At 36.5% G+C, this 23,883-nt stretch overlaps 1 protein-coding gene across 2 annotated transcripts; it reads right to left on the reverse strand.

Annotated features, from left to right (window-relative positions):
- Window positions 1-7,092: 7,092 nt before the first annotated feature.
- LOC149021469 (oligouridylate-binding protein 1-like) lies at window positions 7,093-16,627 on the reverse strand. Of its 2 annotated transcripts, none has more exons than XM_089149700.1 (12): window positions 16,245-16,627; window positions 15,288-15,349; window positions 14,842-14,944; window positions 14,499-14,575; window positions 14,361-14,422; window positions 14,188-14,275; window positions 13,937-14,012; window positions 13,811-13,841; window positions 9,021-9,140; window positions 8,762-8,844; window positions 8,166-8,339; window positions 7,093-7,621 (listed from the first exon to the last, which is right to left on the reverse strand). In XM_089149700.1, exons 1-12 carry the CDS (start codon window positions 16,356-16,358, stop codon window positions 7,349-7,351), a joined length of 1,263 nt encoding a protein of 420 aa, XP_089005826.1. In that variant the 5' UTR covers window positions 16,359-16,627; the 3' UTR covers window positions 7,093-7,348. The 2 variants fall into 2 exon arrangements, with proteins under 2 accessions (XP_089005826.1, XP_089005825.1); XM_089149699.1 differs by having other exon boundaries at window positions 8,762-8,847; window positions 16,245-16,626.
- Window positions 16,628-23,883: the final 7,256 nt, after the last annotated feature.

Below are 23,883 nucleotides of genomic sequence, written 5' to 3' on the forward strand. Positions count from 1 at the left end.
ATCTTTTGGTTTCAAGGGGGGTTTTTTTTTTTTTTTTTTTGTGTTTCTTTTTTTTTTATTTATTTTCTTTTTTTTTTTTTTTTTTTTTCCCCCATATTTTTTTTGTTTTTTGGGGTGGGACCTCCCCCTTACCCAAAAATTATTAATTTATAATTATTTTTTTTTTTAAATAAAATTTTTTAAAAATAAAAATAACCAAACAATTTTTATTTTTATTTTTTTTTTTTTTTTTTTTAAAAAAAAAAATTAACAAATCAGCAAACCAACTGGTTTCAACAATAGTAATAAAAGTAGTAACTGTGTTAAAAAAATAAAATCTGATATTATATAGAGTAGAACTAGAAATCCAGCTGGAAATGGAACTTCAAAACAATCAGCATAAAAATAAAAGTTGGAGGAGTACAAACGTTTAGAGTATAGGCCAATTACCATGGAAGCAGAACTGAAATCCATATGGTTATTTTTGAAGCTGATAGAAAATTTGTGGTCGGAGTAGGAATTCAAGAAAACTGCTTCATGGAATAGGTCCTGTGGACCTTAATGCAACGGGGTAAGGTTGCTCCTTGATTCAGGAAGCAGCCTCTCAATGAAGCAAGGTAAACCTGGGTGCATCATGACCCTCCCCATTGTGCACTGGGCATACCTTTTTAGTCAGAATCCAAGAAACAAGAAAAGGAGAGGATTTTATTATAAGTTTAGAATCAGAACTGGGATTGACTTCATGAAAGAAGACTATTCTGGAACTCAAACTTACAGTCAATGGAGAAATAGTATGGTGCAAATGTGGAAGGTGTTGTAATGTTTAATATGTTCTTCATAAGTTCAAAACTAACATGTAGTTGATTTCTTCCTCACGAAATTAGATTTGCAAGAACAAAGGAAATCAGAGGACTGAGGTGCCATAAGATTTGGATACTCGGAGGAGAAGACAATCCTTCAACAAGTCCTTTTTTTTTTTAAACCTAAAACAACTCTCAGTAGGCAATGACAAGCTCATACATAAGAGACCAGCTGAAACTGAAGCCTATTTAATCCAACCCCATCCGCTCTCCCCAAACAAAAGTAAGTAATCCTTCAAGGACTGTATTCCACATTCAACAACATATTATTAGGACTGGTCTTTCCTCTTTTAATGATTTTTTTTAATGTTTAAAACAAGTGATTTTATATATTGGGGATTGGGATATTACATAATATATCTTATGGTAGAATTGAAACTAGAACCCCTTCATTAAGCAGTGATCAAAATTTTGGATTCAATTTGATCAAATGATGTTTTTCTTACCATTAAAGGGTTGCTCAATCATTAATGAGCGGCACCACACCTCTTATTGAAGAAGTCACTTGTTCCACTCTTTGTGTGGTATATGTATTGGTTCCCATCCCCTAATAAAACTACCAATTTCAAAAAATTAAAAAGAGAAAAATAATTTTATATAAAAATAAAGAAAATGTTGTTCTCCAACCATGGTTATAAAGGTGAATAATTCTTTAAATGAATAAATAAAAGTAAATAAATAAACAAATTTAGGAAAAAGATAAAAAAAAAAAAAAGGCACTAGAAAGAGTTTGATGAGGTAGCATGAGGGGTATTTTAGTTATTTGGGAAATATTATCCTCTATGTCACCATTTTTATTTGTAATTGTGCCAATGTACCTAAAATAATTGCTTTGTGAAATATTTTTCGTCAAGTCTTATTGCTTAATTGGTCGTCCAATCAAGATCATAATTACACGCTAGATATTTTGTCTTTGTTTTTTTTTTTTTTTGATCGAAGTTACTATTATAAATTAAACGTCCAGAACACACCTACAACCATAGGATAATAGCTATACGCATCCGTAGATTAGTTGCTGAAAAGCTAATTGTCAAAGTAGATTTGGAGCAAGAGTTTGGGAAAGTGCCATATTTAACGCTTTGTTGTGTTGGCAAGCTCATTAGTTTCGACTCCCTTAGAGGCCAAGTTCCTTTTGATGGTTGAGGTAGAAGATCCGAGGTTGATAGTTAATCCATATTCTTCATCTCAATCCACACGCTATATCCATCCCGGTTTGTAACCCAAAAGAGTTGCTTCCCAAGGATTCGTGCTTTGTCTTCCAAAATTGATAGACTCTATATGTCTATCTCTGCATCTCCCAATGCTCCATCCTGCCAGTCCTAGCTGGTGATTAAAAATCCCTCCATCCCTGCTTTTGATAGTCCTATTTTGTCTTTGTTGTACTTAGTTTAAAGCCTTTTGATTCTAAAGTTACTTTCCATGATTCCAATTTGGTATTAATATTTACTTGTGTCTCATATATCAAAATAAGGTTCTCAGTAAACAATATACTCCAAGGAACTTCATCTTGAATGTCTTTGGTTAAATAATCTATTATGAGTGTAAATTAATATTAATTTTAAGTTGATCCTCTATGTAGCCCAATTATAATCGGGAAATCACTTCCTTGTCTCTCTATTATTTTACATTTATCATTGAACCATTATTTATTTGCACTTATGATGGATGAATTACCCAAAGACATTCAAGATAAAGGTCCTTGGTGTATGTAGATGATATTGTGTTGATTAATGAGACTCAAGTAGGGATTAATACCAAGTTAGAATCATGGACAACAACTTTGGAATCAAGAGGCTCTAAATTAAGTAGAACAAAGGCAAAATATCCACTTTGTAACTTAGTCATGATTGGGCAGATGATGAGATGGTAAACTTTATGATAAGGAGATTTATCACAGTGAAAGTTTTAGGTACCTTGGTTTAATCATAAATAAAAGAGGTGATATAGAGGATAATGTTTCCCAAAAAATTAAAATATGGTGGATGAAGTGAAGAGATGTGTCTAGGGTCTTATGTGAGCGACATATTCCTTTAAAGCTTAAGGAAAATTTTATAAGACCGTCATTCGACCAAGTATAATGAATGGTGCAGAATATTGGACCGTTAAAAATAATCATATATATTAACTCAGTGTAGCAGAAATGAAGATGCTAATATGGATGAGTGACAAAACTAGGAAGGATAAAATAAGAGAATAATCATATTAGACTTGGTTTGAGAGTAACTTTGAAAAGTGTAAGTTACAAGAAAGTCATTTGAGATGGCGTGACCACATTCAACGGAGTCCTGTAAATGCCCCTGTATGGAGAAGTGATATAATCTAAATTGAAGGAATTAGAAGAGCTAGGGGTAGACTTAAGATAACTTTAAGAGAAATGGTGAGAAAAGATATGCATAGCTTAGGCATTTTAGCATGACCTTAAACAAAACTGATTAAAAGGCAAGAACCCATGTAGCCGACCCCATTTAATTGTGACAAGGCTTGTTGTTGTTGTCATTGAACCATTATGCGTATCTTTAATTATATCCCCACATTTATTTGTGACATTTCTCTTCTCTTGCCAAATTAACACTTTAGGGACTATATCATAAGTTTTTTCTATGTCAGTAAAAATCACAAGTCTCCTAATTAAGTAAAGGGCTTTTATTATGCATCTTTCTGGTATAAAACCAAATTGGTTTCTTGTCTCAAACAGGTTTCAAGTACTCTCTCCAATAACTTCAACATAAATAATAAAAAACCTTACCTAACAAAGGAGTGAAGACATGGTTCTGATCAATATTCTCCCATAAGGGGGGGGGGGTGGGGGGTAACCTTGTAGTTTAATGAAAGTGGGCTTAAGAGGTGGCCAACCAAAGCTCTAACAATCACCTAGTAGAACACAACCAAACCGTCGGGCCCGAAACCAAAAGCACCTTCCGTGCTAGGACATTTGCAACAACATTAATGGTCCCAGGAATAAATGATATCTTGAAACCCAAGAATCTGGCTACTTTTTCAAGGATATCATGTACATTGGTTTCACCTCATATGGACAAACTGTTGATCATTGGTCTCCACATGCACAAAATCATGGCAATCGGCTAGAACTTCAAGTAGGCCATTTCTAACCGCCAACGCTTCACCTTTCATCGCTGAGACAAACATGTGAGGAGAAGACTTTGCAATGATAGGATTACCATCAGCCTTCCTTAATGATAATGTCCAAACCACCTTTCTTTTCTTTTCCCAACCAAGATGCATCAATGTTAAGCTTCACAAAGGGCTAAACTAGAGGGGTGCATGTGTTGCTCCCTACATCACTATTGTTGTGAAAAATAATAACGCAAGTGTACACGCTGTCATAACAAGTAATATAATGATAAAAGATCGTTCCCTTGAGGACTATAGATTAAGTACCAAATTAATTATACCAGTTTTACTCGAACAAATAATAAGAAAGAGAATTATTCTAGACTCTAATGCAAATTGAGATTTATTAATAGCTAAAAACCTTGGGGTCGGATTTCACCATAACTAAACATTCTCACCATTTGATCCTTTTTATAATTTAACAAATATTTTTCTGATTGATAGTCGAGATTCTCTTAGCTATCTATTAGTCTCTCTCGAGTACCAATAAAAATTCCCTAAATTGCTAAAGAGTTCGAATCAAACTCAGAGTTCCTATCTGACTTAACCAAGGAGTGTTTTGACGGTGCAAATCGGACTAACTTAGAGATATCAAATGCCCAATACCATCGTTGGATTTAAAGATCAAGAAGTCGTGAAACTCTCCTCCAAAAATTGGCTCGATCGGACACCAGATAACCATCCGATGAAGGGCTTGATCAAAACTGGACGGAGACGCTCAAAAACGGGATTTTTTTGTCTTTCTTATTTGAATATGATTCTTTTTCCTCTTTTTCTTTCTTTGATCAAGTCCTAAATAGAAAATAAATATAGAAGCATGCAATGACTCATTCTCTCCATGTTTTTTACTTGAGGAAGCTTTTAGAGTCCAGTTTGGTTCCATTAGGACTCTCTTGACAAAAATTTTTCAATAATACTTTGCAAATTTGATTGATAATTTCCTACATGTAAAAATAATAAATCTTAATTAGAATTTGTTAGAAAATATAAAAAATCATCATAATTATAGAAATTAAAGGAAATGGTGCAACATATTCATTTTCATATCATATTTTAGGGTGAATTGATATAAAACAATTATAAACACATTGAAATATAGTAAATTTATCGTCTAAAATAATATGCATGAAATCAACTTATCAACTATGACCCATGGATCTTGGACTGACCTTTCTCCATGGTCTTCCTTTTGCCCAATATTCTTCATTTGCCAAAGATGCTCCTTGTAGTATTTCCATTGTTGTCCACCTTTTGTTGCCTCTAACTCAATCATTGCAGGCCTTCCAAAGTGACCAAGCGATGAAGTACATGAGGCTATGAATCTTATCCTCTTCACTTCCACAATCATTTTTCACATTGTTCCACTCTTAGTCCTAATCGACCACTGATCCAAATTGGAACTTCTCCAAGAGAGTGGTTGGGCAAACCATACTTGTCTTGCTAAATGGCAACGTAATACCTTCAATCAATCTTTCTTCTTCCTTCTCGGTAATGATACTTGAGAGACCTAGACCGAGAATGGACTTCTCCATAATGTAATAGAAGAGTCGCTCTAACTCGCGCCAAAAGCCTCTCAATGCTCCAAGACAGCATCCGAGAGAAGCGATAGGTTGGCTAAGCAGGCCCATGCCTGACTCATATACCTTCCCCCTGACCTCCCCATTATCCAGTTTCAGGAAGTAGCAGGTCTTGAGCGTCCTCATTTGTGCCCGTCCCTCTCCTAAAGCAGGTTAGTAGACTGCCAATGTGCAATCGATGTGTGGCGAGTTAGAAAAATATTTGGCTTTCAACACTTCGGCCCAGAGAGAGGCAGGTTGAGTGAGAAGTCTCCATAAGAGTTTTAGTAGTAGAGCCTTATTGTGATCCTCTGCCTTCCGAAAGCCCAACTGCCCCATAGAAGTGGGGAGACACATTTTGTTCCAAGAAATACGAGAAGGATTAGAAGCTTCCAAAATGTTTACATTCCAGAATTTGGAAGACAGGCATATAATAAGTGGGAATAAAGGAGAGGACTGAAGAGATAAGAATCTTACGACCAGCATAACTTAGAGAGTTAGCTTTCTAAATTAGATTTAAATTTTGAAATCATTGGTTGAGGTTCTAGAGCAAGAGAAGGGAGTTCCTAGGTAGTTGCTCAACTTGTTCAGAATGAGATATACCAACAGCAGCACCAAGCTCATCCCGAAGACAGCTAGGAACATTAGTACTAAAGATCAACCTGCTCTTTTTAAAATTAATTTCCTGCCCAGAAAGACTAGAGAACAGATCCAAGAAAAAACAGTAAACGCATTGTCAATAAAAAACAAAGTGAGTAATTTCACGGCCTTGTCTAGCAATGTGAATACCTTGAAAAGAGTTAAGATCCCTGTAACCCCAAAACCGGAAGCACCCATAGAAGGAAGAAACAAGGTGAGAGATAACGCTACCCCAGGCGAGAAAAAGGGTCCTTGAGCAATAGGAGAGTGGGTGCCCCACAACACCTTTAAGGGGACCGGGGGGAACCTGAACAACGTCCCATTCAACATGATCATAAGCTTTCAAGAGATCCCATAACCCAATTTCCCCAGATTTCTTCTTCCCAAGGACATGAAAGACTTCATATGCAATCATAAGATTACGATGAATTAGTCTTTCAAGAACAAATGCACCTTGTAAGGGGGAAATGAAAGAGGATAAAAAAGGTTTAAGCCTTGCGACCAAGAATTTGGCAATGACCTTGTAAGAAACATTACAAAGGCTAATAGGTTGGTAATCCGTTACCGAGTAGGGATCCGAGGTTTTGGTAGTAAGAGCCAAAAGTGTAGTTGATGAGAGAGGTAGCTTTGCTTCTTCAAAAGAAATTCCAGACCAGTGAAACGATATCCATCTCATTTTGGTTATTTCATTTTTCAATGCGAAGGTCATCCCCATCTCCTCATTCTTTTCAATAGACGGTAGCTAACTTTAACCGCTGATGGGTGCTCAAGAGAATATTTTAACATGGGCTTAAGCAAACCTGCGATCTTTTTAATGAAATCTCTGCTAGACACATTTACAGACAAATATGACCAAACATCCAACTGTAAGAGGGAAGAAAAAAACTACCAAGACCTGATGCTCGGTCCATCATCCATAAAACAGCTTCACAAACATTTATGGGGGAACACTATGATAATAGTAAAATATTTAAAAAAAAAAAAAAAAAAAAAAAAAGAATAGAAAGCAAAGCCTCCAAGACATAGCTCTTTCCTCCCTGTAGATCCCAAGTGGTTCCCCTGAACATCTATCACTGCACAGTAACTACAAATTACATCCGTACAACGGCTTCCCATAGAAGGGGGTGAAAAAAAGAGGAGAAAATTTAGTACCAACGTTTATAGTATCAAGGGTATCATCTCTCAGTAGTACATGAGCTGCTGCGCTGTAGCAACATTCTGAAAACCCCCATCATATATGGCCTGGCTTGATCCGGCACCCAAACCCATGGCTGCTCCATGTTTGAGAGCATGTTGGCCCTGTGGATGCATTAGTGCCTGGGCGCCACCCATCTTACTCATAGCTAGCTGGCGCTCATAGGCTAAAAGTTCTGCAGGCGAGATGCCTGGGGGGAAGGGTGGAGGAAGAGGTGTAGATACTGTCCCTGGTGGAGTAGGTTTACTACCCCAAGAACACTGCAAGACCAATATGAAAATAAATTAAGGACATTATCATGACCATTGCTAAAAATGCAGCACATATCTAGACACGAAAACGGATACATATACATTGACCATACAGAGTTGGCTTGTAGCCACTAGAAGTCACAAAATGTTGTGCAAATGTAATCAGTCATGTCGATAGGTAGCAGAAGATCTCCTCCACCTTATGAAGGGTTGAAAACCTTGAAAAAAGTTCTAATCCTTGAGAAGTATTTTTAGAATCGGAGATCATTTAGCTACTTTTTATAGGAGAGATAACAAAGGAGGTCAAGGCCATTTCCTCAAAACCTCACTGAGAAAATTAACCACAATCTAGCACATGGTATTCTATAGTCATTTCATTGCAGTATCAGACAATATGGGATGCACAAGAAATTTACGCTCTCTGGATGAACTCCACTAAATCATACATCAATGACATTGAGTAAAATATAATTCACAACCCCAAAAAGTCAGTCGAAATCACACTGGATCAATACCAAAAGAAAAAGGTCAACAACAAAGACAACAAAACTACCTTAATTGGCTTGCCACATAGAATTCGACCATTGCCAATCTGAATGGCCAACGCAGCTTCTGCATGGGTGCTGTATCTGACAAACCCAAAGCCCTTATCACGCTGTACACGAACTTCTTCAATTACACCAGCACCAAGGGCATGGAAATGGCGGTGGAGATCGAGCTGGGTAACCTGCAGAAAATTTATTCAGAAAATGAGAATGATCAAAAAAATATATATAAAACAGATTAAAGAGCGAGAGAACCACACCCATGCAAGATATTTCCAAAGCTACTACAGACAAAAAGACTTTGTCGCCCCCTAGTACCCTTTCAGAAGAATGCATAAGCATATGGGAAGTTGTAAAAGTGTGAATGGTCACGAACCCAGTTTTGGGCTCGCAAAATATCAATTTCTACCAAATGGTGCATGCCCCAGTCTTAAAAGGAAGAGTAAGAAACTCATTTTGCAACAACAGGTAGATGGTTGTGCATGCGCAATGGCCACCAAGTATCCTAAAACACTTGTTTCAAGTCAATGTATAATGCCTGGACTTCACCATGAAGAGAACACCTCGAAAAGAACCAATATTTCGATATAAGGTAACTTCTTACCTCAGGAGCAAGGTTACCCACATAAACAGTTGTAAATTGAGGGTTATTCTCTGGCCCATCAACATTTGTAGTCTCTTGTCTATCTTCTGCAAGTGAATGAAAACAAATACTTCACAACCCTAAAATTTGAGATACAGGTATTAAGACTATGATATAGAACTAGCAAGCATTTTCATCATGAATTTCAACACGCATCATTCACAGACACTCTACAGATCCAGCAATTACAAATGAATATCCATTATGCAAATGAACCTACCTGATGTTCCATTAGTTAACTCAACCAAACTTTTTGCATCTGTATTTTGCTTGTCCTCACCGGCAGCAGCACCCTTTGTTGCCCAGTTGCACCGTATTTGTCTACTTCCAAGCCACTTTCCTGCACAGTGAAAAGCAAATCAGAAAAGCCAAAATGATTTCTTTTTGGGTCAACAGCCAAAATGATTATGAATGACATACATCTTGATCCAATGCTTTAAGATGCTTTTTGAAACTTGAGAACAAATAAAAATGCTACAAGCGACCATCATAAGGTTGCTCAGTTGGCAACGACCAGCACCTCTTACTGAAGAGGTAATCGGTTTGACAAGCCCTATTCCCTTGTGGTATATGTAATAGTCTCCACCCCTAATATAAAGCTACCAATTGCCCCCAAAAAATGCTACAACAGAAAAATGGCAATTGTTACGATTTTCCCTCAAGAAATACAATAGACAAGACCAATAAAGACCATAACAAACTAGCAAGACGAATTATGGTCCTAACATCCCATATTTCCCCCTTCCAGTACCAACATTTTCATCTTTATACACATCCGTGTGATCTGTACAGTGAGCTTGACAAGTTATTAAGATTTGGATAAAACCGACGAGAACCCCATTGCTTGCTAATTAATGTATAATTAACTATGTAGTGTAAACACCTAATTGAGTTAGCATATGAGGGGCTCAAGCCATGCTAAGAGTAGATGATATCCACTCATCAGAATAACATTACGCATACTAGGCTACCAAGTGAATACTAGTTAAGTGGTCATCTGAAAGGTTCAACCGATGCAAAACCACAACCAATTTGGGTTCTTAGCGGAATAATCCAGAATTGGGTCATACAAGGGTTAGGCCCTTTGTCCTATTGTTTTACTTGCCAATGGGCCTGAAATAAGGGCACCAAGGTGGTACATCAAATTCACCTTATTTTATTTTGGTTTATTTTAGAGATCATAGAGACAGGCCCATATAGAGGAGGGAAGCCTGGAAATTTTGAAGTTGCAGGAGATGAGAAAACCGCACAAGACTAACCAAGAGCTCTAACTATGGAAATAAAAGGAAATAAGAACCAAATATCTTATGCAATTAACTTCTAAAATAAATAGTACAACATAGTAAAAGACATCATTTTCCCAAATAACATAAATTCCTAGATCCTACAAAACCAATGACTCCAACTAGATCCCATTCATTTTGGACTGGAACCAATAGGATTTGGTCAATCCAAGTAGGCTGATGTAACCAGTCCCAAGGCAGCCCAAAAAGAACCAAAAGAAGGCCCAAGCCCACTAGCAACTTTTGGCACTACCAAGGGGCCAAACTCTTACAAAGATGTTTTTGCCATTATCCACCCCTACTTTGAGCCCGATTAGTGATTGATTAATTCCAGACATTTTGGAGAAACTTTATCAACTTTAATTTGTTGTTTGGAGTCCTAATAGTCAAGTTATTGAAGATTCTTAGTCCTTGTGGGAGTTCTAGCTGGAAATTATTATTATTTGGGATAATTACTACTACCCCCTTGTATTATAGCTTAATTACTAAAGGGACCCTACCCTTTATGAAATTACTGCCCCCCCCCTTTCACTTCTAACGGTGTTAAGAGACCATTGCTGTTGGATATTTAATATTCATTTTGCCCTACTGGAATTAGGAAGCCAAAAGACGATATTACCCTCATTTAGAAACCCAAAAAAAAATGAAACTCAACTTTGCACTTGTATTCTAAAAAATCAGATAAGATGAAACTAGGTGACCTCTTTTACTAAAAGAAGAGGGGAAAAGAAAAAGGGAAAAAAAAACAGGAATTACAAACTATTGGAAGTAGGAATTTCCTAAAATTGATAATGTCAAATTGGAAAGTAAATACATAAAAACCATACTCAGCATTCTCTTTCCCTCACAATAGCTTAATACTCGGAATTACAAAGTATTGGAAGTAGGAACTTCTTAAAACTGATAATGCCAAATTGAAATGTAAATAACAAAAACTAAAATCACTATGTTTATTTACCCAATCTGTGTGGACCAAGGTTCCGCAAATTAACGGCCTTAGATTCTCATTGAAGACTTCATGGAAGGAAGAGATACAGTGGATCTCAGCTAAGTTCCATGGTAAGTCATTAATGGCAAATGCTAGGAAATTTAGTTTGACTTGCAAGATATACCAACAATGGATGGAGCGCAATCCAAAGGTGTTCACGGGGAAGATCTCCTCTATCATAGGTGTCTTCCAACAGATCTTGAGCAACACCAAAGGATGTTTCTCCAGCATGGAAATGGAGGTTCCGAACGGGAATTTCTTTAAGCGTTCGAAAATCAAGCCTAGATTTAAACTTCAGGTTGCATAGGATATATCATGGGAACGGCCTGTTTTGGATGGTTACCAGTGCATTGTGATGGGTCGATCAGGGATAACTTCAGTGGCTATGGTGTAATTGGTCATGACTGCAGTGGTAATGTAAAGCTTGCAATGGTGAAGGATAACACCCTCTTCCAAAACTGTACAACATTAGAAGAGGTCTACAAATAGCTCTGCAGCTGGACTTCTCTAGTGTATTAGTCTGCTTGGGTTCCTCTTCTGCAATATAGATGATAATAGAGAAGTTATTGAAACCTTGGAGGGCGATCAGTATGGTTGAAGACGTGCTAGAGATAGCTGCAGGGTTCACTCAATGTGTTTTTTCCCACTGAATCCTAGAGGCTAATATGTCTGCTGATCACTTGATGGGCATGCTAACCTAGCATGGTGAAATAACTGATGTGGAGTCCATCCATCGGCCCGATCCATCTTGGTATGTTTGTATTAGCCGTTGTTAAGCTGTACTTAATTTTCCTTTTTCAGTAATAAAAGCTACCTTCTCGATATATATATATATATAAAATAAATAATAATTCTTGGAAAGTAAATAAATAAAAGCTAAAAATAAGGAGCTATCATTTTTTCATTACCTTATATTTAGAAGCTGTATTAGGTTTCTTCAAGGGAGAGGAAGGAGTTGGGTTCAGGATAGTTGAGAGAAAGACAAAAAGAGAAATATTTTGGACTGGGAGGGTAAGAGAAGAAGACGTGTTTTTTTTTCTTTTCTTTCTTTTTAAATTTTTACTTTGATAAGAGAAGAACACCATTCAGCACTCCTTAGGGTTTATTCTTCCATAATTAATAAGGGTAGTAATGTAATTTAAGATAAAGTGAAAAATAAGTAATATAAAACCTCAAGGTTATTCTAGGATTTTTGAATAAATCAAAGATGTTGCGTCATCAATTAACTAATGGACTTTAACTACAAGAGGCATCAGTAATTACAAGCAAAGTCTAATGCTGGTCCAATAATTTCAAAAAATATAAGGGATAAGGTGATAATTAAGCTTATAGTATAAGGGGGCAATAGTAATTATCCTTATTATTTTATTTGTTAATTATTGTGGTCCTTAAAAGACCCCCTCCTTCTAGTTGTTGTTTAGTTATTGAATTGTTATTTAATTGATAGCTGTTAAGAGATTTCCAATTTGAGTCCAAGTTGTTGATCAAGTAGTTTGACCCCAAGTGTCTTTCCTTCTCTTTAATTGGCTATAAAAGAGAGCCACCCCCTCATGTAAAGATTTGACTAGATTAATAAAATTAAGCTTTGAAGGAATTGGGTCATGGGTTCCAAGGAGGATCCCCCTGAGTATGATCTGCAAATTGTCTTCAAGCTTTCTCAACCTCAAGAGCCTAAGCAGCCTATGAGTGTAACAGTGCATTCCCATCAAGTATACCAACCCCAGCTCCTAACCCTAAAGCAAGCCCCTCCCCTCCTTCTAAACATTGCGGCAGTAACCTCCCACCCCCTCCCCCTCCTTTTAACCTTGCGGAAGCAAGCCCCCTCTCCTCTAAACCCTGCTGCAGCCACATCCAAACCCTTGCCCTCTCCCTTCCTTCTTTCTGGCCCCTTTCTTGATCTTGCAAGAGTTTGGGAAAGAAAAGAAAAGAGAGAGAAGAAAAGAAACAAAAGAAAGAAAGACGAGAGATCATGAAAGAGAGAAGAAGACCAAGAACCAACTGCAAGATTCCCCTTCCCTTTTCCCCTAACCGCAAGCCTCTTAAAACCTTCCCTCCCTTTCCCTGAATTGGTAAACCCTATCCCATCCCATTTGAATCTCTCCCATATTGTGAGACTGAAACTTTAGTTCCCAATGTCATCCTATCTAAGGTTTGTTAAAACCCTCCTTAGCTTTCACTAAATTTTCCCATCCCACCTATGGTGATTTTGGATATCAGAAAACCATATCCACCAGAATGCATCGTCCCACTTTAGAGTTTGTTAAAACCCTAACCTTCCCTAATCCTCTTCATACACAACACAATTTCCCATATAGATCCAACCACCTTAGGGATCCTTGTTAATCCAAAATTCTCCATTTTCTTCACCCAAAACCATCCCACCTATGATATAGATAAAACCCTAATCCCAATGATAGCCCAATTATTAGCTGGTTCTAAGTAAAGAAGGATCCTGAAGACGTAAACATCAGTAGCATATCTGTCAATTAAAATATGACAACATAACATACTAGGCAGCTTTAATGAAAGCCCAAGGTTAACCAGATCTGGTCAGACTGTGTGGAAAAGAAATGCCAAGTAATAATTGGAAGACTAAAATTCAAGGGTCATTATAGCCTGGAACTGATGCAGCTAATTGAGGACTGTGTTGAACAGGAAAACTGAATGAAAATCAATAACTAATTAAATAACGCAATAAATTAGGGGAGAACATATACAGGTGCACAATAGATTCCATACCTGTTAAATCATTTATTGCACTTTGAGCATCCTGAGCAGAAGATATAATCATTAAGATCATCATGCAAAAAGAATTGATATGGTTAACTGCCATAGGAATAAGTAAATAATACCAATAAAATATACCTGTTGGTTCCGAAAAGAAACAAACCCAAAGCCCCTTGAACGAGCAGTCTTCTGATCCCACATAACCCTTGCATCACTGCATCCAGAACAATGGTTAAGTCACCTCAATGAACTGGTTGCTACTGGCTAAACAATGTTTATATCATGAAACATATTCCAAATAAAACGTTTAATAATAAAATTCCACATGATGTCCCAGATGAAGCAGAATCCTAAAAACAAAGTTAGATATGGGCCAAGTTGGAGCTTACGAACAACTGGGATAAACAGAGAAGCAGGCAAACAAGGTTGCATCTGTAACTTCAGGGCTAAGATCACCAACAAATATGTTATAGTGGCCTGCACAACAGGGAAACAATATTATATAGTCTCAAGCTGAAAAGAGTCTAAGAACAGAGGTATACGAGGCATGGTGACAAATTACCTGAAGTATCTTCCCTCTGACCACTAGCATATGCCCAATTTACTTTTATAGGTTGCCCAAACCTGTAAATTATGGAGTAAGTTCTGGAGAGTAGGAAAAATCATAATGGAATGAAAAAGGTAAAAGGATTTCACTAACAGATGCCTCCCATTAAGAGTTAAAATTGCATAGGCAGCTGATCTCCGGTCGAAGTAGTCAACAAAACCGTAAGATGACTGCATTGTGAAGCAATAACACAGATGTCAACAACAGCACAAACAATCATGGGCATAGCCGCAAGGCCGACGATGTTATTGTTAGGAAAACCTAACAGCCCATATCTGATTAAATTGGCACGAATCACTTCTAACATGTTTCCAGTATAAGGGCATGACAGATGGTACTCCCATGACATTCAGTAAATGGAATGGCTGCATAACAACTATTTCAATAGGTAGACAAGACTAACAATGAAAGTAATCATTGCACAAAAATACTTGACCTTATCTTTCTTGATAAGCTTGCACCCTTCAAGGGGACCAATACTTGAGAACACCTCTTGTAGAAGTGTTTCAGTAACTTGCGTATGAATGTTGCCCACATACCTGAATTTTCTCAAACCAATGAACACGAAAGTCAAACCATTGAAATGAAAGGCATCTATCTCCTCAGATAGAAACTAAAATATAACAAACAAATGGTTCTCAGAGAAAAAGAAAAACCATATTAACACTTTTTCAAGGGACACAAAACAGAGGGAAAATGAGATGTTAAAGCCAAAGAATGGTAAGATTGATCTCAAAATTGGATATTGCTATAGGAGTTTGAAAGAGACAACTGCAAAACTTGCCATGTGAGAAAGTAAGAGAGGGTAGTCTTAAGCATCAAATCTAATTAAAAGAACATAAAAATAAAGAAAAGTAAAGAAAATGTCCAAATGACACTCACACACTGCGGCATGTACTCGAATCAAATCCAGGTGGCAGATTTCCACTCGGAATTGGCTCTATCTGCAAAGAAATAAAATGTGAAAAAAAAAACACAAGGGGAAGAAAATGAACCCTAAAAAACCTATGCTTGAGATAAAATAAATAAAACACCAACTTTAGAAGTCAACAACAAACCATCCAATTGAAGTAAAATTCAATGAAACAAATAGGGTACAAAGACTACATAAAAGTATAAAACAAACAGACAAGCAAATAGGGTGCATGTCTTCACTCTGGCTCCACCATCAAGGCATCAATCAATATGATATATCTACAACTAGTTTACAGTCATAACACCAAGTCAATCACACAACTTTACTAGTTACGAAAAGGGGTTTCTATAATTTGCAATTATGTTTTCTTCCCTTCGTTATCCACAACAGTCAACAATAGTTGATATTACTTTCCAAATGAAATTAGCAAAAGGTAGAATACAATTGGAGGTCATCATGAAGCTTTAATAAAAAACAGCCTTACAAATAACATGAACCTGGGACCTCTCTGTAGTTCAGTACAACAAGTGGAAAAGAAAAGCCCTACGCCCATACTACAATTGCATCAGGAAAGGGCATAATCTAAAGTTGCCCATGACAAAAAGAACCTGGCCTAAAATATTCAACCGTATTTCTCTTGAAATGACATCTCCGGTCACTAAATGTGGTCCTCAACAAAGAACATGAGAAAAAAACAACAAATTATGAAATAAAAAATCCAAAAACTCTTTTTTATAATCAGAGAGTCTCCAGGTGCACGAAGGAATCAAGTCGTTCGAGGATGAAATAGAAGAACACGGCATCATGTAAAACATTGTTTCCCAAATAACAGATCATCCAACCATAAAATAAGCGAGACGGTGACAATAAGTAATACTTAAACAAACCGGACAAAAACCAAAGCTATAAAAGGAAATTCGTACTTGAGGAGGAGCTAATAGGCCAGGATGATAGAGAGATTGCTGTGGCTGTTGCTGCTGCTGAAGAAGAAGAGCTTGATTCATCAATTGCTGTTGTTTCAACCTCTGCTGCTGCATTCTTATCCTTACGGGATAAGAATTTCTTCGTAATTGGAAGGAAATAAATTGCTAGAGAAGGGGTTTAGGACTAAGAGTTAGGGTTTGGAGAGAGAAGCGGAGGAGAAGAGAGACAAGATGAATGGGGGGAAATTGAAAAGGGAAAAAACAAAAAAGAAGAAAAGAAAAGAAAAAAAAGAGAGGGAAAACTTCCGAGCGAGAGCGATCGGAAGAAAAACTACTTGAGATGCTTCGAAAGAGACGAACTAAGCTGGAACTGATGAATTTTATATGGGGAAAGTCGTTGTAATATCCTGAAACTTCGTTATTGTTGAATTGTTGGGGGTAAAAGGGTAAATGAGACTTTACCTTTTGTTAAAAGGGTAAATGACCTTTACCTCCTCTCATGGTCCACCAAATAATACTTGACCCCTCTTAGTTATATTATTTATTATTATTATTATTTTTTGAAGCTAAGGTTTGTCCGGGCTTGTGATCGAATCCATGACCTCTCCACTGAGAAGTATGAATCTCGTAGTTACATTATTTTAGAAGCTGAATTGCAGGCAATCTATGAACGACTTAACATTGCACGCGAAAAGAATTTCATGCCTTTATTATTTATATGTGGAATCAGACACTCTCAAAGCTATTGATCTGTTAAAGCCTAATACAATAATCTAAGGGAAAGTAACAAGAGTGGTGCATATAATAAAGGAATAAGTGGGAAGCTATGAAGGAATTAGATTCCAACTATGCTGCTGACTGGATCACGAAGAGATCGACTTCTTTAGAAGAACCTTCGCGACTCTTTCTGGATCCACCCCAATAATTGGAGGAGATCCCACTGACAGATAAGATTTGCATGCTTGAGTAGTTTTCTTTTTCAGGGTTGCTAAACCCCGTTTATTTGTTACCAAAAAAAAAAATGATAAATCTCTCTTTTTCGTTAATTTTCTCAAGTAAGGCGGTACGTTTCCTTTAAAATATTATTTTCAAACCCTAACTTACACTTAATTAAGAGAATATTTTAGTGCGAACTTCAAATTATTTTTAATAAACCCTCTTAGTTACATGGTGACCTTTGCAGTGCCTTTTACTCAATAAAGTGAGAAGTTGCATTTTGTGGAGTTTTACGGGCAAATTCATAGTTGTAAAAATTTTGTCTTGTTTTGGGTTTTCAGCTCTCATCATGGAGCTTGAGGCGATTAGAGACGCCATCTTTTGTATTTTGGATCTTAGGATCACTTAGGTAATTATTTATTCTGACTATCTGCTTGTCATTAAGGCCATAAACGGCCATGTACAATCGTTGGATTGGCCAAGTAACGGCATTATCCTAGATATTTTAAAGCTCTCAACTGCCTTTTCCTTTATTAGATTCAACTTTATTAACAAATCCTTAAATGCTTAGGCGGGCTTTCTTGCCAAGGGCTCCAGGGTAGTTCAACTTAATAGGTCGTGGGGTTCATCTCCACCAACTTGCATTGTAAACCCCTATTTGCTTGCCTCGGGTCTTAGACTTAAGAGCTTAATATAATTTTAGCTTTGTTCGAAAAAAGAAAGAAGATAAATCCCTCTTTTTCGTTAATGTTTTCAGTTAAGCTGAACATTTGCTATTCATTTGCTATTAAAATATTATTTTCAAACTTTAAGTTACACTTAATTAAGAGAATATTTTAGTGTAAACTTCAAATTACTTTTAATAACTCTATTAATTAAAATCCTAAATCACCCTCAATTAATTTAATTGGTAAACCCCCAAAATATCCCTCAATTAATTTAAATATTTTTTAATAAACAATTAATTTAAATCTAATGCGTCTAAGAAGCAAGCGTTGGCTTAAGGGCTGCTAAGAGAATTTCATAGTTCATATAGGTGGGAAGAAAAGATTATAATTCTTATAAGGATCGAAGTCTTCTTTTTTTATTTTTTGGGGGATCAAATAGAGATTCATTGAAATAGCTCTGGACTAAGTCTAGAGGAAATAACATAAGAGTTTACAATACACAAAGGAGGAGACTCCCTCCAGACTCGACTAAACTGAAGAATCCTTGCCCCTTTGGCAAGGAAATCATCTTGATAATTGTTAGATCTATTCACAAAATTAAAATAGCCTGATAGCCTTTTAATATCTTGAACCAAACCAAAGCTAACCCAGTCCAAAGACTGAGTTTGGCCATTTAAGGCCTTTATGGCTAGAAGACAATCAGAGTGAAAGACAACTTGCGATATCTGCAATTCAAAAGTGGCATAGACAGCATCCCTAAGAGCTTCAAGCTTCATTATAATTATTGAAAAACGAAAACAATGAAAGGTTTTTGCCCAAAGAAACTGACCTGTAGGGCTCCAAATAATTCAGCTTCTACCCTCCTTTTCTGAAGAGCTATCCTAAGATGCATCTGAGAAGACTTTGAAACTGGTTCGAGGAGGACTAACTTCCTCATCTGAAACATTTGCAAAGTCCAAGTACATGGGCTGCACTACAATTGACTCTTGATTGCTTGCATTTTCCTGAAGCCATAGTACTTCATTTAATAACATGTGCATCCAATTAATAGAGCAAGTAAGGGAGACATTTTTTCCATTGAATAACATTTAATTTCGATTATTCCATATAACCCAACATAAGATGCTACAAATAGTATAAACAACATCACCTTGATTGCATCCATTGAATTTGTAGTCTAAAAAATATAACCAATCATGCATGCTACTTCCCCAAAATTCAGATGTATCAATCATTAGCAGGGAGGCCCTCCAGCAAGCTTTTGCATGGTCACAGTGAAATAAAACATGCAATATACTTTCTGCTTGTGATGTACATAATAAACACATAGATGTCAAGTTACTATTTCTTTCAAATAAAGTTTGTTGAGTAGCTATTCCTCATGCGCAACTTTCCATATGAAGTTTTCAATTTTGGGTAAAGTTTTAATTTTTCAAATTCTAACTCAGTTTATGCTTGAGGATGAAGAGTTTGAATTACTCATATCACTAATAGTATTTTGAATACTATGATATGTTGTTTTGACTTGAAATATATTATTTTTTGAAAAGCTCACACCCAATGGTCCTCTTTATACATTGTCATAATTGGGATTGTGAGAATAGCTTTCGTTTCCTTTTGATTAAAGAGTGAGTCTAATAGAGTGATTTTCCAGCTTCTATTTGACCAATCAATTAATTCATTGACAAGTAATGGGCCAAGAAGATGTGGGTTCTCCAAGGGTAATGGGAATTAATGTGTGGAATCCAAGGGGCACTATATATCCTCATTGATAAACCATTTCCAATGCTCCTTAGTAGCCCCCTTTTAATACATCCCTTCTCGCTATGATGCTTTTCCAGCCCAAGAGGCCTTTGTTGGAATATGTGCTTCAAGTAAAGTGGAATCCTTAGGGCCTGTTTGGTTACATGAATCTAGAGATTTCAAATCTCTGGATTCATGAATCTGAGAATTATACCCGTTTGGTTGTAAAAATCTCTAGATTCATGAAATCTACAGATTCTCGTTTTTAGTGTAAAAATGTGAATCTGTAGATTTATGGGTAAGGGGTGAAATCCAGAGATTTCAAAAAAGCTATACAACTGTACATTCACAAAAATCATGTCGATCAAATAAATTTTTAGGATGAATTCACAGATTTCATTCCACAACCAAACACTTAATTTTATAAATTATAACTCCATAGATTTGAAGTCTATAGATTTGAAATCTCTAGATATTTGAAATCTCCAGACTCATGTAACCAAACAGGCCCTAAAATATTTTTCCCTCATAGTTCTTGCCCATAATGTATTTGGTTGGGTTAATAATCGTCATCCCTATTTGCCCAATAATGCTTTGTTGAAAGAATGGAGATCATGAAAACCTATACCCCCTTGATTCTTTAAGAGATACATAGTTTCCCAGTTGATCCAGTTTATTCTTGAATTTCCTTTGTTTTTCAACAAAAAATTTCTAATTTGCCTGGATAAGTTATTGCTCGTGTCTTTTGGCAAAAGGAAATTAGATATTGTGAAAGTTGGAATTGCATTTGCTATTGCTTTTATTAGAATTTCTTTTCCAGCTTGTGAAAACAATTTTTCCTTCCAATCTTCCATTTTTTATTTCAACCTCTCATATAAAAAAAAAAAATACTTGGGAGTTTAACTTCCCAATATTTGAGGGAAGACCTAAGTATTTTCCATGAGAGTCAACTTCCTTAATGTTGAGTGATCTGGCAAGCTGACTTTTATTCTGATCGAGGAACCCTTTTACCGAAGAGAATTGAAGATTTTGAGTGATTTATGTGTTGACCAAATGCTTCTTCATATTCTTTCAGAATTTTTTTTTATGAGCTCTACATTTTTTATTTTGCTGTATAAAAAGCATGCAATTATCTGCAAAGAACAAATGATTGATTTTTTAAGCAAATCTAGCCACCTTGAGATCAAGGAACCTTGGAATCCAAGTTGATGGAGACAAACGTCTTAATAAAATATCGTGGCAAAGTATGAAGATGTGGGGACTCAAGGGGCATCCCTATCTAAGTCCTCTAGAAGGAGCGAGCATATGTCACTGTGGATATGCATTGAAATATCCAGTTAACCCATTTGTCCTCAAAGCCTAAGGTTCTCAATGAATCTTTGACAAAGCTCCACTCCATTTTATCATACGCTTTGCAAAGATCTAATTTCAAAGCCCAATAATCCACTTTTGAACCTGAGTGTTTCATAAAATGAAGACACTCGTGAGCAAGGTATATATTATCCGAAATGGATCTACCAGGTACAAACGCACTATGTTTTCACCTACGAGGGATTGCAAAAGGGGTTTTAGCATGTTTGCCAAACATTTTGCAATAATTTTGTAAGGAATTTACACAGACTAATCGGTCTTAGGTGACTCACTTATTGTGGATTTTTATTTTTTGGAATGAGGGATACAATGGTTCTATTCAGACTTCAAAGCAATAACCCCCTTTAAAGAAGTGTTGAATTCCAAAAATTAAATCCTCCCCAATAATCTCTCAATTTTTTTTTGAAAGAATCTTGCGAGAAGACCACCTCTCCCTGAAGATTTACTATTCTTCAGTTGAAATAGAGCAAATTTGATTTCATCTGGGGAAAATGGTTTGCACAACATTTCATTTTCATACCCTGTGATGCAAGGCTAAACACAAGATACGATTGAATGAGGAGAGGTGGGTTGAGATGATTGAAAAAGATCAAAAAATATCCAAATATTTCATTCGGTATTCCCTATTCAGAATTCAATCATTGGCCATTATGAGCTCTGAGTTTATAAATGGCATTTCTCTGTCTTCCTCGATTTCTTTAAGCCATTTAATTCTAGACCTTTGATGCCAATATTTATCTTCTTCTCCTTCTTCTCTTAGTTGACCAGCTAATTTAGTTATAATTTCGAATTTAACTTGAGACTATTGTTCAGATGGGTCTAGTTGTTGAATTTCCTTTAAATTCTATTGCAATATCTTAATTTCCTATGAGGCCACTATGATAGTTGATTTGCTCATTTCTCTAAGAGATTTGGTACATTGATATATTTTATGTTGAAGGATTAAAGCAGGGGATCCCAGGTTGGTTGTTGTCCAACCCTTCCTAATCTATTCCTAAATGTCACTATATTTTTCCCATTTGGTTTCATAATTGAATCTTACAGGTTTCTTTTTAGTTGCTAAAGTGACCTCAATGGGGGTGTGGTTAGACCCAACCATAATCATTTTATGTGCATGAATACACCCCCACAAGAGTTAAGCATTTATGAATTACATAATACTTTGTCAATATTCATTAGAGCTCCCTCCATTGGACCAAGAAAACGCCAGTACACCACAAGCCCACAGATTGAGATTGAGTCCATAAAAAGATTCATTTGTCTCTTTGATTTTGGTTCCCGTCCCCCAATTTTCATAATACTGCAGATAAAACCCAAGCACTACCTAAGGTGTAGTAACAATTCTACCTAATTGATTAAGATCCAACCAATTTCTTTTCCTATCTTCTAATTTTGGATCCCCATATACTAGTGTAATTTTAAAATCTAAATCCAAAGAAAACACATTAACCATAAAATCAACAAAATGAATAGGGGCAGATAATAAAGTAAGAGAAACATTACCATTCCATAACAGGGTTGAACCTCCAGACTGTCCTATTGGATTCAATAAGAAATTGTCAGCATATCTTAGAGAAGCAGATAATCTTTCCATTGCAGTATTAGGTTGTTTTGTTTCAAGAAGTAAAACCAAATTGGGTCTAGACAATTTGCATATCTTATGCAAATATTGTTTAGTCAAGGGTTGATCACATCCCTAACTATTCCACACAAGAAGCTTCATTTTTCACCTAGGGGCTGATTTAGGGCAACCTTCCTCACCCTATTTGCCGAGATGCCAGTCAATGATGAAGCGGAAATTATTGCAGAAATGTTTGTAGCCCTTTCTCTCTGATTTTTCAGCACTCTTCTAGCTTGGTGCTTCAACTTGTGCAAATAAGAGACCCTTCGGACTACTTCTGAATTAAAACACTGGACTGCATAAAAAATCCAAAGTCTCTTAAATTGATTTGCTATTTGCAGGTCCTCTTCCTTTTTTTCTCTTGCATATATGATTTCCATATATTATAAGATCATCTAGTGCAGATCCATATATTATAAGATCATCTGGTGCAGATAACTCTTCAATGGTGACAGAAGAAAAAGGTATGAAAGGATTCTGTTGTTCCTAAGTCATAATAATTATCTTTTGTGCAACTACAATGGCCGTTTTTGATTCTTCAATCATGTTTCCTTGGCCTATTTCACTAAGGTTATCCATCCACCTCCTCAGTTAATTTTATTGGCCCAGTAGCAGAATGGGCTGGGCTTAACAGGCCTTTTTGGTCTTGCCTATTACTCCATTCCTAGGTGGACCTTAACATATCTAGATGTTGATTTGTGCATGACAAGATGAGTAGGGCTGAATTGGCATTGTTGCCAAAAAGTTGACGTGGAAAGGATGTGTGCAAAGTTAGGGCTTCATTTAGCAGCGGCGCCGGAGACAAGCTTCCCACGAACCCTAAATCTCCAGTCTAAATCTTCTTCGGCGGTGCAAGGAGATCATACACTAGCTTATGTATGTGCGAAGGAAGATTAATGTGTCGGTTCGTTGCAGATGCCAACAAAAACAACTTGGACTAGATCAGAATAGCTTTAGCAAGAAGTTTTTGCAATTGCTCTTTTGGAAGCAATCTTGAATTACTGCCATACCTCATCCAATCACCAAAATCGGTATTGAAAATTTGAATTGCAGCTCTTTTGAAAATCTGTGAAAAGATTTGAAACCCTCGTTTCTTGATAAGGTCCTTCACTAGGCATTGACGAGCTTCGCGTCCAATAATCCCACAGTAGTAGCAAAACAAAGGTACCTTTGCAAATTTGAAGATCTATCCAATATTTAAAGCCATCGTCCCCACTGACTCTAAACCCAGATCTAAAGGGTTGATCAACCTTTCGTGCAAGTCTGATTTTGATGGGTTTCCCTAACTAAATCTCTGAGC

This window comes from Hakea prostrata, chromosome 3 (genome assembly GCF_041222555.1).
Source record: "Hakea prostrata isolate BN-2017 chromosome 3, UWA_Hpros_2, whole genome shotgun sequence".
In the NCBI taxonomy this organism is placed as follows: Eukaryota; Viridiplantae; Streptophyta; class Magnoliopsida; order Proteales; family Proteaceae; genus Hakea; species Hakea prostrata.